The sequence below is a fragment of the Nerophis ophidion genome, linkage group LG21 (genome assembly GCF_033978795.1).
Source record: "Nerophis ophidion isolate RoL-2023_Sa linkage group LG21, RoL_Noph_v1.0, whole genome shotgun sequence".
Lineage (NCBI taxonomy): Eukaryota > Metazoa > Chordata > Actinopteri > Syngnathiformes > Syngnathidae > Nerophis > Nerophis ophidion.
Genome location: NC_084631.1, coordinates 5,458,675 through 5,481,174, shown reverse-complemented (window position 1 = coordinate 5,481,174; position 22,500 = coordinate 5,458,675). Strand labels below are relative to the sequence as shown.

Sequence of the window (22,500 nt, the reverse complement as noted above, 5' to 3'; positions counted from 1 at the left end):
GCGACAACAAGCGTCTGAGCGCCTCTGTCGGGAGCGCAGCTGGACAGGAAGTGCTGATGTCTCTGCCGGGTTATTTCAGGCCGAGCAAAGGGTCTCATTTGGTAATTTGGAGATGCTATTTTTAGGGTGGCGATGTGTGTTTAATTAAAGCTGTGGCAGGAATGTCAGAGATGCTACACGCACAAGATTCTCACTCGACTAGGTCAGCTTTTTTTTTTTTTTTGTGAAAGTGCAACAGTCAGCCTCTCATCAAAGTGGAACCCTCTTAAGTCAGTCCTGCTTATGCCAAAAATCATCAAGTCCTGGTCCGCCATGTTCTTGTTATTACTAAAAAAAAGTGCTCGCTTAGGTCGACCGCTTTTGTCCACTGTGTTACATGGCCTTTCCTTTTAACAACAAATGTTTGGGAACTGAGGAGAGCAATTTTTGTAGCTTTTCAGGTGGAATTCTTTCCCATTCTTGCTTGATGTACAGCTTAAGTTGTTCAACAGTCCGGGGTCTCCGTTGTGGTATTTTAGGATTCATAATGCGCCAAACATTTTCAATGGGAGACAGGTCTGGACTACAGGCAGGCCAGTCTAGTACCTGCACTCTTTTGCAATGAAGCCACGCTGTTGTAACACGTGGATTAGCATTGTCTTACTGAAATAAGCAGGGGCGTCCACGATAAAGTTGCTTGGATGACAACATATGTTGCTCCAAAACCTGTATGTACCATTCAGCATTAATGGTGCCTTCACAGATGTGTAAGTTACCCATGCCTTGGGCACTAATACACCCCCATACCATCACAGATGCTGGCTTTTCAACTTTGCACCTATAACAGTCCGGATGGTTCTTTTCCTCTTTGGTCCGGTGGACATGACGTCTACAGTTTCCAAAAAACGTTGTTGTATCACGTACTGAATGTGGCTAGGCAATGTCTTACTGAAATAAGCAGGGGCGTCCATGATAACGTTGCTTGGATTGCAACATATGTTGCTCCAAAACTTGTATGTACCTTTCAGCATTAATGGTGCCTTCACAGATGTGTAAGTTACCCATGCCTTGGGCACTAATACACCCCCATACCATCACAGATGCGCCTATAACAGTACCGATGGTTCTTTTCCTCTTTGGTTCGGTTGGAGAGGGGTTAGTGCGTCTGCCTCACAATACGAAGTTCCTGCAGTCCTGGGTTCAAATCCAGGCTCGGGATCTTTCTGTGTGGAGTTTGCATGTTCTCCCCGTGAATGCGTGGGTTCCCTCCGGGTACTCCGGCTTCCTCCCACTTCCAAAGACGTGCACCTGGGGATAGGTTGATTGGCAACACTAAATGGTCCCTAGTGTGTGAATGTGAGTGTGAATGTTGTCTGTCTATCTGTGTTGGCCCTGCGATGAGGTGGCGACTTGTCCAGGGTGTACTCTGCCTTCCGCCCGATTGTAGCTGAGATAGGCGCCAGCGCCCCCCGCTACCCCAAAAGGGAATAAGCGGTAGAAAATGGATGGATGGATGGACTCCTGTCAGTCCAACTTAGATGAGCTCGGGCCCAGCGAAGCCAGCGGGGTTTCTGGGTGTTGTTGATAAATGGCTTTCGCTTTGCACTTAAAGGCCTACTGAAAGCCACTACTAGCGACCACGCAGTCTGATATTTTATACATCAATGATGAAATATTAACATTGCAACACATGCCAATACGGCCTTTTACTAAATTGCAATTTGAAATTTCCCGCGGAGTTTATTGTTGAAAACGTCGCGTGACGTCACGGACTGCAAGGAAATATTAGCGCTGCACGACTCGCGGCTAAAAGTCGTCTGCTTTAACGGCATAATTACACAGTATTTTGGACATCTGTCTTGCTGAAGCTTCTGCAATTTGTTCAATTAATAATGGAGAAGTCAAAGTGGAAAGATGGAGTTGGGAAGCTTTAGCCTTTAGCCACACAAACACACGGTGATTCCTTGTTTAAAATTCCCGGAGGTGAAGCTTTCCTATGGATCAGAGCGGTCAAGTGAACATGAATCCCGACCAAATGTCAACCAGCAGTTTTCGGTGAGAAAATTGTTGCAAAAAGTCGCCTCTTACCGGAGATCAGCTGAGCTTGCACCGTCCATACAGCTGCCGTCGACTTCCCTCAGACACTGGTGTCAACACACCCGTGGACACACCCTTCCGACTATCAGGTACTATTTAACTCACTAAAACACTAGCAACACAATAGAAAGATAAGGGATTTCCCAGAATGATCCTAGTAAATGTGTCTAAAAACATCTGAATCTGTCCCAATGCAATCGCCTTTTTTTTTTTTTAATAGATTTTTTTTTCTAGTCTTTCACTATCAATATCCTCAAACACAAATCTTTCATCCTCGCTCAAATTAATGGGGAAATGGTCGTTTTTTTCGGTCCGAATAGCTCTTGCTGCTGGTGGCTCCTATTGAAAACAAAGTGAATATGTGTGGAGCCCTGCAACTTGTGACGTCACGCGCACATACTTCCGGTACAGGCAAGGCTTTTCTATTAGCGACCGAAAGTTGTGAACTTTATCTCTACTAAATCCTTACAGCAAAAATATGGCAATATCGCGAAATGATCAAGTATGACACATAGAATGCACCTGCTATCCCCGTTTAAATAAGAAAATCTCATTTCAGTAGGCCTTTAAAGATGTAGTGACAAACTGTAGTTACTGACAGTGGTTTTCTGAAGTGTTCCTGAGCCCATATGGTGATATCCTTTACACACCGATGTCACTTTTTGATGCCGTACCGCCTGTGTGATCGAAAGTCACGTCCTTGACACTTACGTGCAGTGATTTCTCCAGATTTTCTGAACATTTGATGATATCACGGACCGTAGATGGTGAAATGTCTAAATTCCTTGCAACAGCTTGTTGAGAAATGTTGTTCTTGAACTGTCGGACAATTTGCTCACATATTTGGTCACAAAGTGGTGACCCTCGACCCATCCTTGTTTGGGAATGACTGAGCATATCGTGGAAGCCAATTTTATACCCAATTCTGGCACCCACCTGTTCCCAATTAGCCTGTGCACGTGGGATGCTCCAAATAAGTGTTTGATGAGCATTCTTCAACATTCTCAGTCTTTTTTGCCACTTGTGCCAGCTTTTTTACACATGTTGCAGGCAACAAATTCCAAATGAGCTAATATTTGCAAAAAATAACAAAGTTTCTCAGTTCGAATGTTAATATCGTGTCTTTGCAGTCTATTTAATTAAATATAGGTTGGAAAGGTTTTATTTACTATTTACACAATGTGTCAGTTGTGATTAAATAAGAAACTCACAGCGATGGCGTATCTGGTGATGTTTCTGCTCTCGCACTCCAGCAAAGCGTCGGGCAGCTCCTCGCCGTCATGTGACTCGCCGTCCGTCACCACGATCATTACCTTGGTGGCTCCATCTCTCGCTCCCCGCTCAGCGCTGAAGGCCTCTGTGCTGCAGACGCAAAGAAAGAAAAAAAAAAGTCAGTGTAGGAGTGAAAGGGCCTGAGGGAGAAGGAAGGGAATGTGCTGGATGTGCTTCTTCGTGATATGACATCAACACTAGATGGTCTTAATAACAAACATAATAAACACCATCTACAGACATAAATATTAAAGTTAAAGTACCAATGATTGTCACACACACACTAGGTGTGGTGAAATGTGTGCTCTGCATTTGACTCATCCCCTTCATCACCCCCTGGGAGGTGAGGTGAGGGGAGCGGTGAGCAGCAGTGGTGCCGCGCCCGGGAATAAGTTATGGTGCTTTAACCCCCAATTCCAACCTAAATATGACATAAACACTACAAATAGACCTAAATATGAAATAATAAGCACTATCTATATCACTAAATATGACTAATAAACATATGTATGGATATAAACATGATAACATAAACATAAACGTAACATACTAAACACTATCTATAGACCTAAATATGACATAATAAACACTATCTATAGACCTAAATGTGATATAATAAACACTATCTATAAACCTAAATATGACATAATAAACACTATCTATAGACCTAAATATGATATAATAAACACTATCTATAGACCTAAATGTGATATAATAAACACTATCTATAGACCTAAATATGACATAATAAACACTATCTATAGACCTAAATGTGATATAATAAACACTATCTATAGACCTAAATATGACATAATAAACACTATCTATAGACCTAAATATGACATAATAAACACTATCTATAGACCTAAATATGACATAATAAACACTATCTATAGACCTAAATGTGATATAATAAACACTATCTATAAACCTAAATATGACATAATAAACACTATCTATAGACCTAAATATGATATGATAAACACTATCTATAGACCTAAATGTGATATAATAAACACTATCTATAGACCTAAATATGACATAATAAACACTATCTATTGACCTAAATGTGATATTAAAAAACAATATCTATAGACCTAAATATAACATAATCATCACTATATATACACCTAAATATGACATAATAAACACTATAGACCTAAATGTGATATAATAAACACTATCTATAGACCTAAATATGATATAATAAACACTATCTATAGACCTAAATGTGATATAATAAACACTATCTATAGACCTAAATATGACATAATAAACACTATAGACCTAAATGTGATATAATAAACACTATCTATAGACCTAAATGTGATATAATAAACACTATCTATAGACCTAAATATGATATAATAAACACTATCTATAGACCTAAATATGACATAATAAACACTATCTATGGACCTAAATGTGATATAATAAACACTATCTATAGACCTAAATGTGATATAATAAACACTATCTATAGACCTAAATATGACATAATAAACACTATCTATAGACCTAAATGTGATATAATAAACACTATCTATAGACCTAAATATGACATAATAAACACTATCCATAGACCTAAATGTGATATAATAAACACTATCTATAGACCTAAATGTGATATAATAAACACTATCTATAGACCTAAATGTGATATAATAAACACTATTGACCTAAATATGACATACTAAACAGTATCCATAGACCTAAATATGACATAATAAACACTATCTATAGACCTAAATATGACATAATAAACACTATCTGTAGACCTAAATATGACATAATAAACACTATCTATAGACCTAAATGTGATATAATAAACACTATCTATAGACCTAAATGTGATATAATAAACACTATCTATAGACCTAAATGTGATATAATAAACACTATCTATAGACCTAAATATGACATAATAAACACTATCTAAAGACCTAAATATAACATAATCATCACTATATATACACCTAAATATGACATAATAAACACTATAGACCTAAATGTGATATAATAAACACTATCTATAGACCTAAATGTGATATAATAAACACTATCCATAGACCTAAATGTGATATAATAAACACTATCTATAGACCTAAATGTGATATAATAAACACTATCTATAGACCTAAATGTGATATGATAAACACTATCTATAGACCTAAATGTGATATGATAAACACTATCTATAGACCTAAATGTGATATTAAAAAACAATATCTATAGACCTAAATATAACATAATCATCACTATATATACACCTAAATATGACATAATAAACACTATAGACCTAAATGTGATATAATAAACACTATCTATAGACCTAAATGTGATATAATAAACACTATCTATAGACCTAAATATGACATAATAAACACTATAGACCTAAATGTGATACAATAAACACTATCTATAGACCTAAATGTGATATAATAAACACTATCTATAGACCTAAATATGATATAATAAACACTATCTATAGACCTAAATATGACATAATAAACACTATCTATGGACCTAAATGTGATATAATAAACACTATCTATAGACCTAAATGTGATATAATAAACACTATCTATAGACCTAAATATGACATAATAAACACTATCTATAGACCTAAATGTGATATAATAAACACTATCTATAGACCTAAATGTGATATAATAAACACTATCTATAGACCTAAATGTGATATGATAAACACTATCTATAGACCTAAATGTGATATGATAAACACTATCTATAGACCTAAATGTGATATTAAAAAACAATATCTATAGACCTAAATATAACATAATCATCACTATATATACACCTAAATATGACATAATAAACACTATAGACCTAAATGTGATATAATAAACACTATCTATAGACCTAAATGTGATATAATAAACACTATCTATAGACCTAAATGTGATATAATAAACACTATAGACCTAAATATGACATACTAAACAGTATCCATAGACCTAAATATGACATAATAAACACTATCTATAGACCTAAATATGACATAATAAACACTATCTATAGACCTAAATATGACATAATAAACACTATCTATAGACCTAAATGTGATATAATAAACACTATCTATAGACCTAAATGTGATATAATAAACACTATCTATAGACCTAAATGTGATATAATAAACACTATCTATAGACCTACGTAAATATGACATAATAAACACTATCTAAAGACCTAAATATAACATAATCATCACTATATATACACCTAAATATGACATAATAAACACTATAGACCTAAATGTGATATAATAAACACTATCTATAGACCTAAATGTGATATAATAAACACTATCTATAGACCTAAATATGACATAATAAACACTATCTATAGACCTAAATGTGATATAATAAACACTATCTATAGACCTAAATGTGATATAATAAACACTATCTATAGACCTAAATGTGATATAATAAACACTATCTATAGACCTAAATATGACATAATAAACACTATCTAAAGACCTAAATATAACATAATCATCACTATATATACACCTAAATATGACATAATAAACACTATAGACCTAAATGTGATATAATAAACACTATCTATAGACCTAAATGTGATATAATAAACACTATCTATAGACCTAAATGTGATATTAAAAAACAATATCTATAGACCTAAATATAACATAATCATCACTATATATACACCTAAATATGACATAATAAACACTATAGACCTAAATGTGATATAATAAACACTATCTATAGACCTAAATGTGATATAATAAACACTATCCATAGACCTAAATGTGATATAATAAACACTATCTATAGACCTAAATATGACATAATAAACACTATCTATAGACCTAAATATGACATAATAAACACTATCTATAGACCTAAATGTGATATAATAAACACTATCTATAGACCTAAATGTGATATAATAAACACTATCTATAGACCTAAATGTGATATAATAAACACTATCTATAGACCTAAATATGACATAATAAACACTATCTAAAGACCTAAATATAACATAATCATCACTATATATACACCTAAATATGACATAATAAACACTATAGACCTAAATGTGATATAATAAACACTATCTATAGACCTAAATGTGATATAATAAACACTATCTATAGACCTAAATGTGATATAATAAACACTATAGACCTAAATATGACATACTAAACAGTATCCATAGACCTAAATATGACATAATAAACACTATCTATAGACCTAAATATGACATACTAAACAGTATCCATAGACCTAAATATGACATAATAAACACTATCTATAGACCTAAATATGACATAATAAACACTATCTATAGACCTAAATGTGATATAATAAACACTATCTATAGACCTAAATGTGATATAATAAACACTATCTATAGACCTAAATGTGACATAATAAACACTATCTATAGACCTAAATGTGATATAATAAACACTATCTATAGACCTAAATATGACATAATAAACACTATAGACCTAAATGTGATATAATAAACACTATCTATAGACCTAAATATGACATAATAAACACTATCTATAGACCTAAATGATATATAATAAACACTATCTATAGACCTAAATATGACATAATAAACACTATCCATAGACCTAAATGTGATATAATAAACACTATCTATAGACCTAAATGTGATATAATAAACACTATCTATAGACCTAAATGTGATATGATAAACACTATCTATAGACCTAAATGTGATATTAAAAAACAATATCTATAGACCTAAATATAACATAATCATCACTATATATACACCTAAATATGACATAATAAACACTATAGACCTAAATGTGATATAATAAACACTATCTATAGACCTAAATGTGATATAATAAACACTATCTATAGACCTAAATGTGATATAATAAACACTATAGACCTAAATATGACATACTAAACAGTATCCATAGACCTAAATATGACATAATAAACACTATCTATAGACCTAAATATGACATAATAAACACTATCTATAGACCTAAATATGACATAATAAACACTATCTATAGACCTAAATGTGATATAATAAACACTATCTATAGACCTAAATGTGATATAATAAACACTATCTATAGACCTAAATGTGATATAATAAACACTATCTATAGACCTAAATATGACATAATAAACACTATCTAAAGACCTAAATATAACATAATCATCACTATATATACACCTAAATATGACATAATAAACACTATAGACCTAAATGTGATATAATAAACACTATCTATAGACCTAAATGTGATATAATAAACACTATCCATAGACCTAAATGTGATATAATAAACACTATCTATAGACCTAAATATGACATAATAAACACTATCTATAGACCTAAATGTGATATAATAAACACTATCTATAGACCTAAATGTGATATAATAAACACTATCTATAAACCTAAATGTGATATAATAAACACTATCTATAGACCTAAATATGACATAATAAACACTATCTATAGACCTAAATGTGATATAATAAACACTATCTATAGACCTAAATATGACATAATAAACACTATAGACCTAAATGTGATATAATAAACACTATCTATAGACCTAAATGTGATATAATAAACACTATCTATAGACCTAAATATGATATAATAAACACTATCTATAGACCTAAATATGACATAATAAACACTATCTATGGACCTAAATGTGATATAATAAACACTATCTATAGACCTAAATGTGATATAATAAACACTATCTATAGACCTAAATATGACATAATAAACACTATCTATAGACCTAAATGTGATATAATAAACACTATCTATAGACCTAAATATGACATAATAAACACTATCCATAGACCTAAATGTGATATAATAAACACTATCTATAGACCTAAATGTGATATAATAAACACTATCTATAGACCTAAATGTGATATAATAAACACTATTGACCTAAATATGACATACTAAACAGTATCCATAGACCTAAATATGACATAATAAACACTATCTATAGACCTAAATATGACATAATAAACACTATCTGTAGACCTAAATATGACATAATAAACACTATCTATAGACCTAAATGTGATATAATAAACACTATCTATAGACCTAAATGTGATATAATAAACACTATCTATAGACCTAAATGTGATATAATAAACACTATCTATAGACCTAAATATGACATAATAAACACTATCTAAAGACCTAAATATAACATAATCATCACTATATATACACCTAAATATGACATAATAAACACTATAGACCTAAATGTGATATAATAAACACTATCTATAGACCTAAATGTGATATAATAAACACTATCCATAGACCTAAATGTGATATAATAAACACTATCTATAGACCTAAATGTGATATAATAAACACTATCTATAGACCTAAATGTGATATGATAAACACTATCTATAGACCTAAATGTGATATTAAAAAACAATATCTATAGACCTAAATATAACATAATCATCACTATATATACACCTAAATATGACATAATAAACACTATAGACCTAAATGTGATATAATAAACACTATCTATAGACCTAAATGTGATATAATAAACACTATCTATAGACCTAAATATGACATAATAAACACTATAGACCTAAATGTGATACAATAAACACTATCTATAGACCTAAATGTGATATAATAAACACTATCTATAGACCTAAATATGATATAATAAACACTATCTATAGACCTAAATATGACATAATAAACACTATCTATGGACCTAAATGTGATATAATAAACACTATCTATAGACCTAAATGTGATATAATAAACACTATCTATAGACCTAAATATGACATAATAAACACTATCTATAGACCTAAATGTGATATAATAAACACTATCTATAGACCTAAATGTGATATAATAAACACTATCTATAGACCTAAATGTGATATGATAAACACTATCTATAGACCTAAATGTGATATGATAAACACTATCTATAGACCTAAATGTGATATTAAAAAACAATATCTATAGACCTAAATATAACATAATCATCACTATATATACACCTAAATATGACATAATAAACACTATAGACCTAAATGTGATATAATAAACACTATCTATAGACCTAAATGTGATATAATAAACACTATCTATAGACCTAAATGTGATATAATAAACACTATAGACCTAAATATGACATACTAAACAGTATCCATAGACCTAAATATGACATAATAAACACTATCTATAGACCTAAATATGACATAATAAACACTATCTATAGACCTAAATATGACATAATAAACACTATCTATAGACCTAAATGTGATATAATAAACACTATCTATAGACCTAAATGTGATATAATAAACACTATCTATAGACCTAAATGTGATATAATAAACACTATCTATAGACCTACGTAAATATGACATAATAAACACTATCTAAAGACCTAAATATAACATAATCATCACTATATATACACCTAAATATGACATAATAAACACTATAGACCTAAATGTGATATAATAAACACTATCTATAGACCTAAATGTGATATAATAAACACTATCTATAGACCTAAATATGACATAATAAACACTATCTATAGACCTAAATGTGATATAATAAACACTATCTATAGACCTAAATGTGATATAATAAACACTATCTATAGACCTAAATGTGATATAATAAACACTATCTATAGACCTAAATATGACATAATAAACACTATCTAAAGACCTAAATATAACATAATCATCACTATATATACACCTAAATATGACATAATAAACACTATAGACCTAAATGTGATATAATAAACACTATCTATAGACCTAAATGTGATATAATAAACACTATCTATAGACCTAAATGTGATATTAAAAAACAATATCTATAGACCTAAATATAACATAATCATCACTATATATACACCTAAATATGACATAATAAACACTATAGACCTAAATGTGATATAATAAACACTATCTATAGACCTAAATGTGATATAATAAACACTATCCATAGACCTAAATGTGATATAATAAACACTATCTATAGACCTAAATATGACATAATAAACACTATCTATAGACCTAAATATGACATAATAAACACTATCTATAGACCTAAATGTGATATAATAAACACTATCTATAGACCTAAATGTGATATAATAAACACTATCTATAGACCTAAATGTGATATAATAAACACTATCTATAGACCTAAATATGACATAATAAACACTATCTAAAGACCTAAATATAACATAATCATCACTATATATACACCTAAATATGACATAATAAACACTATAGACCTAAATGTGATATAATAAACACTATCTATAGACCTAAATGTGATATAATAAACACTATCTATAGACCTAAATGTGATATAATAAACACTATAGACCTAAATATGACATACTAAACAGTATCCATAGACCTAAATATGACATAATAAACACTATCTATAGACCTAAATATGACATACTAAACAGTATCCATAGACCTAAATATGACATAATAAACACTATCTATAGACCTAAATATGACATAATAAACACTATCTATAGACCTAAATGTGATATAATAAACACTATCTATAGACCTAAATGTGATATAATAAACACTATCTATAGACCTAAATGTGACATAATAAACACTATCTATAGACCTAAATGTGATATAATAAACACTATCTATAGACCTAAATATGACATAATAAACACTATAGACCTAAATGTGATATAATAAACACTATCTATAGACCTAAATATGACATAATAAACACTATCTATAGACCTAAATGATATATAATAAACACTATCTATAGACCTAAATATGACATAATAAACACTATCCATAGACCTAAATGTGATATAATAAACACTATCTATAGACCTAAATGTGATATAATAAACACTATCTATAGACCTAAATGTGATATGATAAACACTATCTATAGACCTAAATGTGATATTAAAAAACAATATCTATAGACCTAAATATAACATAATCATCACTATATATACACCTAAATATGACATAATAAACACTATAGACCTAAATGTGATATAATAAACACTATCTATAGACCTAAATGTGATATAATAAACACTATCTATAGACCTAAATGTGATATAATAAACACTATAGACCTAAATATGACATACTAAACAGTATCCATAGACCTAAATATGACATAATAAACACTATCTATAGACCTAAATATGACATAATAAACACTATCTATAGACCTAAATATGACATAATAAACACTATCTATAGACCTAAATGTGATATAATAAACACTATCTATAGACCTAAATGTGATATAATAAACACTATCTATAGACCTAAATGTGATATAATAAACACTATCTATAGACCTAAATATGACATAATAAACACTATCTAAAGACCTAAATATAACATAATCATCACTATATATACACCTAAATATGACATAATAAACACTATAGACCTAAATGTGATATAATAAACACTATCTATAGACCTAAATGTGATATAATAAACACTATCCATAGACCTAAATGTGATATAATAAACACTATCTATAGACCTAAATATGACATAATAAACACTATCTATAGACCTAAATGTGATATAATAAACACTATCTATAGACCTAAATGTGATATAATAAACACTATCTATAAACCTAAATGTGATATAATAAACACTATCTATAGACCTAAATATGACATAATAAACACTATCTAAAGACCTAAATATAACATAATCATCACTATATATACACCTAAATATGACATAATAAACACTATAGACCTAAATGTGATATAATAAACACTATCTATAGACCTAAATGTGATATAATAAACACTATCTATAGACCTAAATGTGATATAATAAACACTATCTATAGACCTAAATGTGATATAATAAACACTATCTATAGACCTAAATGTGATATAATAAACACTATCTATAGACCTAAATGTGATATAATAAACACTATCTATAGACCTAAATATGACATACTAAACAGTATCCATAGACCTAAATATGACATAATAAACACTATCTATAGACCTAAATATGACATAATAAACACTATCTATAGACCTAAATATGACATAATAAACACTATCTATAGACCTAAATGTGATATAATAAACACTATCTATAGACCTAAATGTGATATAATAAACACTATCTATAGACCTAAATATGACATAATAAACACTATCTAAAGACCTAAATATAACATAATCATCACTATATATACACCTAAATATGACATAATAAACACTATAGACCTAAATGTGATATAATAAACACTATCCATAGACCTAAATATGACATAATAAACACTATCTAAAGACCTAAATATAACATAATCATCACTATATATACACCTAAATATGACATAATAAACACTATAGACCTAAATGTGATATAATAAACACTATCTATAGACCTAAATATGACATAATAAACACTATCCATAGACCTAAATGTGATATAATAAACACTATCTATAGACCTAAATATGACATAATAAACACTATCCATAGACCTAAATGTGATATAATAAACACTATCTATAGACCTAAATGTGATATAATAAACACTATCTATAGACCTAAATATGACATAATAAACACTATCTATAGACCTAAATGTGATATTAAAAAACAATATCTATAGACCTAAATATAACATAATCATCACTATATATACACCTAAATATGACATAATAAACACTATAGACCTAAATGTGATATAATAAACACTATCTATAGACCTAAATGTGATATAATAAACACTATCTATAGACCTAAATATGACATACTAAACAGTATCCATAGACCTAAATATGACATAATAAACACTATCTATAGACCTAAATATGACATAATAAACACTATCTAAAGACCTAAATATAACATAATCATCACTATATATACACCTAAATATAACAAAATAAACACTATAGACCTAAATGTGATATAATAAACACTATCTATAGACCTAAATATGACATAATAAACACTATCCATAGACCTAAATGTGATATAATAAACACTATCTATAGACCTAAATATGACATAACAAACACTATCCATAGACCTAAATGTGATATAATAAACACTATCTATAGACCTAAATGTGATATAATAAACACTATCTATAGACCTAAATATGACATAATAAACACTATCTATAGACCTAAATGTGATATTAAAAAACAATATCTATAGACCTAAATATAACATAATCATCACTATATATACACCTAAATATGACATAATAAACACTATCTATAGACCTAAATATGACATAATAAACACTATCTAAAGACCTAAATATAACATAATCATCACTATATATACACCTAAATATGACATAATAAACACTATAGACCTAAATGTGATATAATAAACACTATCCATAGACCTAAATATGACATAATAAACACTATCTAAAGACCTAAATATAACATAATCATCACTATATATACACCTAAATATGACATAATAAACACTATAGACCTAAATGTGATATAATAAACACTATCTATAGACCTAAATATGACATAATAAACACTATCCATAGACCTAAATGTGATATAATAAACACTATCTATAGACCTAAATATGACATAATAAACACTATCCATAGACCTAAATGTGATATAATAAACACTATCTATAGACCTAAATGTGATATAATAAACACTATCTATAGACCTAAATATGACATAATAAACACTATCTATAGACTAAATGTGATATTAAAAAACAATATCTATAGACCTAAATATAACATAATCATCACTATATATACACCTAAATATGACATAATAAACACTATAGACCTAAATGTGATATAATAAACACTATCTATAGACCTAAATATGACATACTAAACAGTATCCATAGACCTAAATATGACATAATAAACACTATCTATAGACCTAAATATGACATAATAAACACTATCTATAGACCTAAATATGACATAATAAACACTATCTATAGACCTAAATGTGATATAATAAACACTATCTATAGACCTAAATGTGATATAATAAACACTATCTATAGACCTAAATGTGATATAATAAACACTATCTATAGACCTAAATATGACATAATAAACACTATCTAAAGACCTAAATATAACATAATCATCACTATATATACACCTAAATATGACATAATAAACACTATAGACCTAAATGTGATATAATAAACACTATCCATAGACCTAAATATGACATAATAAACACTATCTAAAGACCTAAATATAACATAATCATCACTATATATACACCTAAATATGACATAATAAACACTATAGACCTAAATGTGATATAATAAACACTATCTATAGACCTAAATGTGATATAATAAACACTATCTATAGACCTAAATATGACATAATAAACACTATCTAAAGACCTAAATATAACATAATCATCACTATATATACACCTAAATATGACATAATAAACACTATAGACCTAAATGTGATATAATAAACACTATCTATAGACCTAAATGTGATATAATAAACACTATCTATAGACCTAAATGTGATATAATAAACACTATAGACCTAAATATGACATACTAAACAGTATCCATAGACCTAAATATGACATAATAAACACTATCTATAGACCTAAATATGACATAATAAACACTATCTATAGACCTAAATATGACATAATAAACACTATCTATAGACCTAAATGTGATATAATAAACACTATCTATAGACCTAAATGTGATATAATAAACACTATCTATAGACCTAAATGTGACATAATAAACACTATCTATAGACCTAAATATGACATAATAAACACTATAGACCTAAATGTGATATAATAAACACTATCTATAGACCTAAATATGACATAATAAACACTATCTATAGACCTAAATGATATATAATAAACACTATCTATAGACCTAAATATGAAATAATAAACACTATCCATAGACCTAAATGTGATATAATAAACACTATCTATAGACCTAAATGTGATATAATAAACACTATCTATAGACCTAAATGTGATATGATAAACACTATCTATAGACCTAAATGTGATATTAAAAAACAATATCTATAGACCTAAATATAACATAATCATCACTATATATACACCTAAATATGACATAATAAACACTATAGACCTAAATGTGATATAATAAACACTATCTATAGACCTAAATGTGATATAATAAACACTATCTATAGACCTAAATGTGATATAATAAACACTATAGACCTAAATATGACATACTAAACAGTATCCATAGACCTAAATATGACATAATAAACACTATCTATAGACCTAAATATGACATAATAAACACTATCTATAGACCTAAATATGACATAATAAACACTATCTATAGACCTAAATGTGATATAATAAACACTATCTATAGACCTAAATGTGATATAATAAACACTATCTATAGACCTAAATGTGATATAATAAACACTATCTATAGACCTAAATATGACATAATAAACACTATCTAAAGACCTAAATATAACATAATCATCACTATATATACACCTAAATATGACATAATAAACACTATAGACCTAAATGTGATATAATAAACACTATCTATAGACCTAAATGTGATATAATAAACACTATCCATAGACCTAAATGTGATATAATAAACACTATCTATAGACCTAAATATGACATAATAAACACTATCTATAGACCTAAATGTGATATAATAAACACTATCTATAGACCTAAATGTGATATAATAAACACTATCTATAGACCTAAATGTGATATAATAAACACTATCTATAGACCTAAATATGACATAATAAACACTATCTAAAGACCTAAATATAACATAATCATCACTATATATACACCTAAATATGACATAATAAACACTATAGACCTAAATGTGATATAATAAACACTATCTATAGACCTAAATGTGATATAATAAACACTATCTATAGACCTAAATGTGATATAATAAACACTATCTATAGACCTAAATGTGATATAATAAACACTATCTATAGACCTAAATGTGATATAATAAACACTATCTATAGACCTAAATATGACATACTAAACAGTATCCATAGACCTAAATATGACATAATAAACACTATCTATAGACCTAAATATGACATAATAAACACTATCTATAGACCTAAATATGACATAATAAACACTATCTATAGACCTAAATGTGATATAATAAACACTATCTATAGACCTAAATGTGATATAATAAACACTATCTATAGACCTAAATATGACATAATAAACACTATCTAAAGACCTAAATATAACATAATCATCACTATATATACACCTAAATATGACATAATAAACACTATAGACCTAAATGTGATATAATAAACACTATCCATAGACCTAAATATGACATAATAAACACTATCTAAAGACCTAAATATAACATAATCATCACTATATATACACCTAAATATGACATAATAAACACTATAGACCTAAATGTGATATAATAAACACTATCTATAGACCTAAATATGACATAATAAACACTATCCATAGACCTAAATGTGATATAATAAACACTATCTATAGACCTAAATATGACATAATAAACACTATCCATAGACCTAAATGTGATATAATAAACACTATCTATAGACCTAAATATGACATAATAAACACTATCTATAGACCTAAATGTGATATAATAAACACTATCTATAGACCTAAATATGACATAATAAACACTATCTATAGACCTAAATGTGATATTAAAAAACAATATCTATAGACCTAAATATAACATAATCATCACTATATATACACCTAAATATGACATAATAAACACTATAGACCTAAATGTGATATAATAAACACTATCTATAGACCTAAATGTGATATAATAAACACTATCTATAGACCTAAATATGACATACTAAACAGTATCCATAGACCTAAATATGACATAATAAACACTATCTATAGACCTAAATATGACATAATAAACACTATCTAAAGACCTAAATATAACATAATCATCACTATATATACACCTAAATATAACAAAATAAACACTATAGACCTAAATGTGATATAATAAACACTATCTATAGACCTAAATATGACATAATAAACACTATCCATAGACCTAAATGTGATATAATAAACACTATCTATAGACCTAAATGTGATATAATAAACACTATCTATAGACCTAAATATGACATAATAAACACTATCTATAGACCTAAATGTGATATTAAAAAACAATATCTATAGACCTAAATATAACATAATCATCACTATATATACACCTAAATATGACATAATAAACACTATCTATAGACCTAAATATGACATAATAAACACTATCTAAAGACCTAAATATAACAATCATCACTATATATACACCTAAATATGACATAATAAACACTATAGACCTAAATGTGATATAATAAACACTATCCATAGGCCTAAATATGACATAATAAACACTATCTAAAGACCTAAATATAACATAATCATCACTATATATACACCTAAATATGACATAATAAACACTATAGACCTAAATGTGATATAATAAACACTATCTATAGACCTAAATATGACATAATAAACACTATCCATAGACCTAAATGTGATATAATAAACACTATCTATAGACCTAAATATGACATAATAAACACTATCCATAGACCTAAATGTGATATAATAAACACTATCTATAGACCTAAATGTGATATAATAAACACTATCTATAGACCTAAATATGACATAATAAACACTATCTATAGACTAAATGTGATATTAAAAAACAATATCTATAGACCTAAATATAACATAATCATCACTATATATACACCTAAATATGACATAATAAACACTATAGACCTAAATGTGATATAATAAACACTATCTATAGACCTAAATGTGATATAATAAACACTATCTATAGACCTAAATGTGATATAATAAACACTATCTATAGACCTAAATATGACATACTAAACAGTATCCATAGACCTAAATATGACATAATAAACACTATCTATAGACCTAAATATGACATAATAAACACTATCTATAGACCTAAATATGACATAATAAACACTATCTATAGACCTAAATGTGATATAATAAACACTATCTATAGACCTAAATGTGATATAATAAACACTATCTATAGACCTAAATATGACATAATAAACACTATCTAAAGACCTAAATATAACATAATCATCACTATATATACACCTAAATATGACATAATAAACACTATAGACCTAAATGTGATATAATAAACACTATCTATAGACCTAAATATGACATAATAAACACTATCTATAGACCTAAATATGACATAATAAACACTATCTAAAGACCTAAATATAACATAATCATCACTATATATACACCTAAATATGACATAATAAACACTATAGACCTAAATGTGATATAATAAACACTATCTATAGACCTAAATATGACATAATAAACACTATCTATAGACCTAAATATAACATAATCATCACTATATATACACCTAAATATGACATAATAAACACTATAGACCTAAATGTGATATAATAAACACTATCTATAGACCTAAATATGACATAATAAACACTATCCATAGACCTAAATGTGATATAATAAACACTATCTATAGACCTAAATATGACATAATAAACACTATCCATAGACCTAAATGTGATATAATAAACACTATCTATAGACCTAAATATGACATAATAAACACTATCCATAGACCTAAATGTGATATAATAAACACTATCTATAGACCTAAATGTGATATAATAAACACTATCTATAGACCTAAATATGACATAATAAACACTATCTATAGACCTAAATGTGATATTAAAAAACAATATCTATAGACCTAAATATAACATAATCATCACTATATATACACCTAAATATGACATACTAAACACTATCTATAGCAGGGGTCGCCAACCTTTTTGAAACCAAGAGCTACTTCTTGGGTACTGATTAATGCAAATGGCTACCAGTTTGATACACACTTAAATAAATTGCCAGAAATAGCCAATTTGCTCAATTTACCTTTAATAAATAAATCTATATATATATATAAAAAAAATGGGTCATTCCGTTGTACTTTTTTTTTTTCCCCCTTTCACGGAAGGTTTTTTGTAGAGAATAAATGATGAAAAAAACACTTAATTAAACGGTTTAAAAGAGGAGAAAACAGGAAAAAAATTTAAATTTAATTTTGAAACATAGTTGATCTTCAATTTCGACTCTTTAAAATTCCACTTAAAAAAAAAAGAAGAGAAAAACTAATAATTTAAAAAAGAATTTATGGAACATCATTAGTCATTTTTCCTGATTAAGATTTATTTTAGAATTTTAATGACATGTTTTAAATAGGTTAAAATTCAATCTGCACTTTGCTAGAATATATAACAAATTGGACCAAGCTATATGTCTAACAAAGACAAATCATTATTTCTTCTAGATTTTCCAGAACAAAAATTTTAAAATAAATTCAAAAGACTTTGAAATAAGATTTAAATTTGATTCTACAGATTTTGAATTCGCCAGAATATTTTTTTAAATTTTAATCATAAGTTTGAAGAAATATTTCATAAATATTCTTCGTCAAAAAAACAGAAGCTAAAATGAAGAATTAAATTAAAATGTATTTATTATTCTTTACAATTTAAAAAAATAAATTTACTTGAACATTTATTTAAATTGTCAGGAAAGAAGACGAAGGAATTTAAAAGGTAAAAAGGTATATGTGTTTAAAAATCCTAAAATAATTTTTAAGGTTGTATTTTTTTCTCTAAAATTGTCTTTTTGAAAGTTATAAGAAGTAAAGTAAAAAAATAAATGATTTTTTTTAAACAAGTGAAGACCAAGTCTTTAAAATATTTTCTTGGATTTTCAAATTCTATTTGAGTTTTTTCTCTCTTAGAATTAAAAATGTGGACCAAAGCGAGACCAGCTTGCTAGTAAATAAATACAAATTAAAAAATAGAGGCAGCTCACTGGTAAGTGCTGCTATTTGAGCTATTTTTAGAACAGGCCAGCGGGCGACTCATCTGGTCCTTACGGGCTACCTGGTCTTGGTGACCCCTGATCTATAGACTTAAATGTGACATGCTAAACACTATAGACCCATATATGACATATTAAACACTATCTATAGAACTAAGCGTGACATAATAAACAGTATCTATAGACCTAAATGTACAAACCCTGTTTCCATAGGAGTTGGGAAATTGTGTTAGATGTAAATATAAACAGAATACAATGATTTGCAAATCCTTTTTAACCCATATTCAGTTGAATATGCTACAAAGACAACATATTTGATGTTCAAACTAATTAACTATTTTTTTTTTTGCAAATAATAATTAACTAAGAATGGTGGGTGGGTGGGTGGTTGGTGTGTGTGTGTGTGTGTGTGTGTGTGTGTGTGTGTGTGTGTGTGTGTGTGTGTGTGTGTGTGTGTGTGTGTGTTTTCTTGCATTTCTACCCTTGTTGAGACATGAACATGGAAAAGTAGCTTCCATATGAGGAGCGGTGAACAAGTCAGGACATAAATCATGGTCCCAATACAGAAAACCATTGCATCTAATAGAAAATGTCTCATTTGCACCCCTGGTGGTGAAATCTATCAAAATGAGGGTGGTCTCAAAAAGGAGGGATTTTTTTTAATTAGGTGTGTGTCGGTTTTAAAGAGGCTCCCACTCTGGTCAACATATGAAATAACAAGTGTGTGTATAAGAAATTGAAATGCAACCCTATTGGCCAAAATTAATTTAAAAAAAATGTATATAGAGACATACTGTAATAACTTCAAGTAAATAATGATTAAAAAAACAATTACCAACAATTTTTTTTTTTTTTAAATAAACACTAAAAGCAGTTTTTTTCTCACAATGTGTCGACTTTTTCTTATAAAATTTGGAACAATTTCTCATATTTTTTTTGTTTCTGTAATATTGCAATATTTTCACAAAAAATTATTAGTTTTTTATTAAAATGATTAGTTTTTTATGTAAAACAATTATGTCTTAA

At 28.1% G+C, this 22,500-nt stretch overlaps 1 protein-coding gene across 1 annotated transcript in view; it reads right to left on the bottom strand.

Annotated features, from left to right (window-relative positions):
- Positions 1 to 22,500, bottom strand: part of itga10 (integrin, alpha 10) — a 151,553-nt gene that overhangs the window by 45,233 nt on the left and 83,820 nt on the right. The window contains exon 8 of the mRNA XM_061881663.1: positions 3,288 to 3,438. Within this exon, the coding sequence (XP_061737647.1) occupies positions 3,288 to 3,438 (151 nt within the window). The remainder of the gene's footprint in view (positions 1 to 3,287; positions 3,439 to 22,500) is intronic.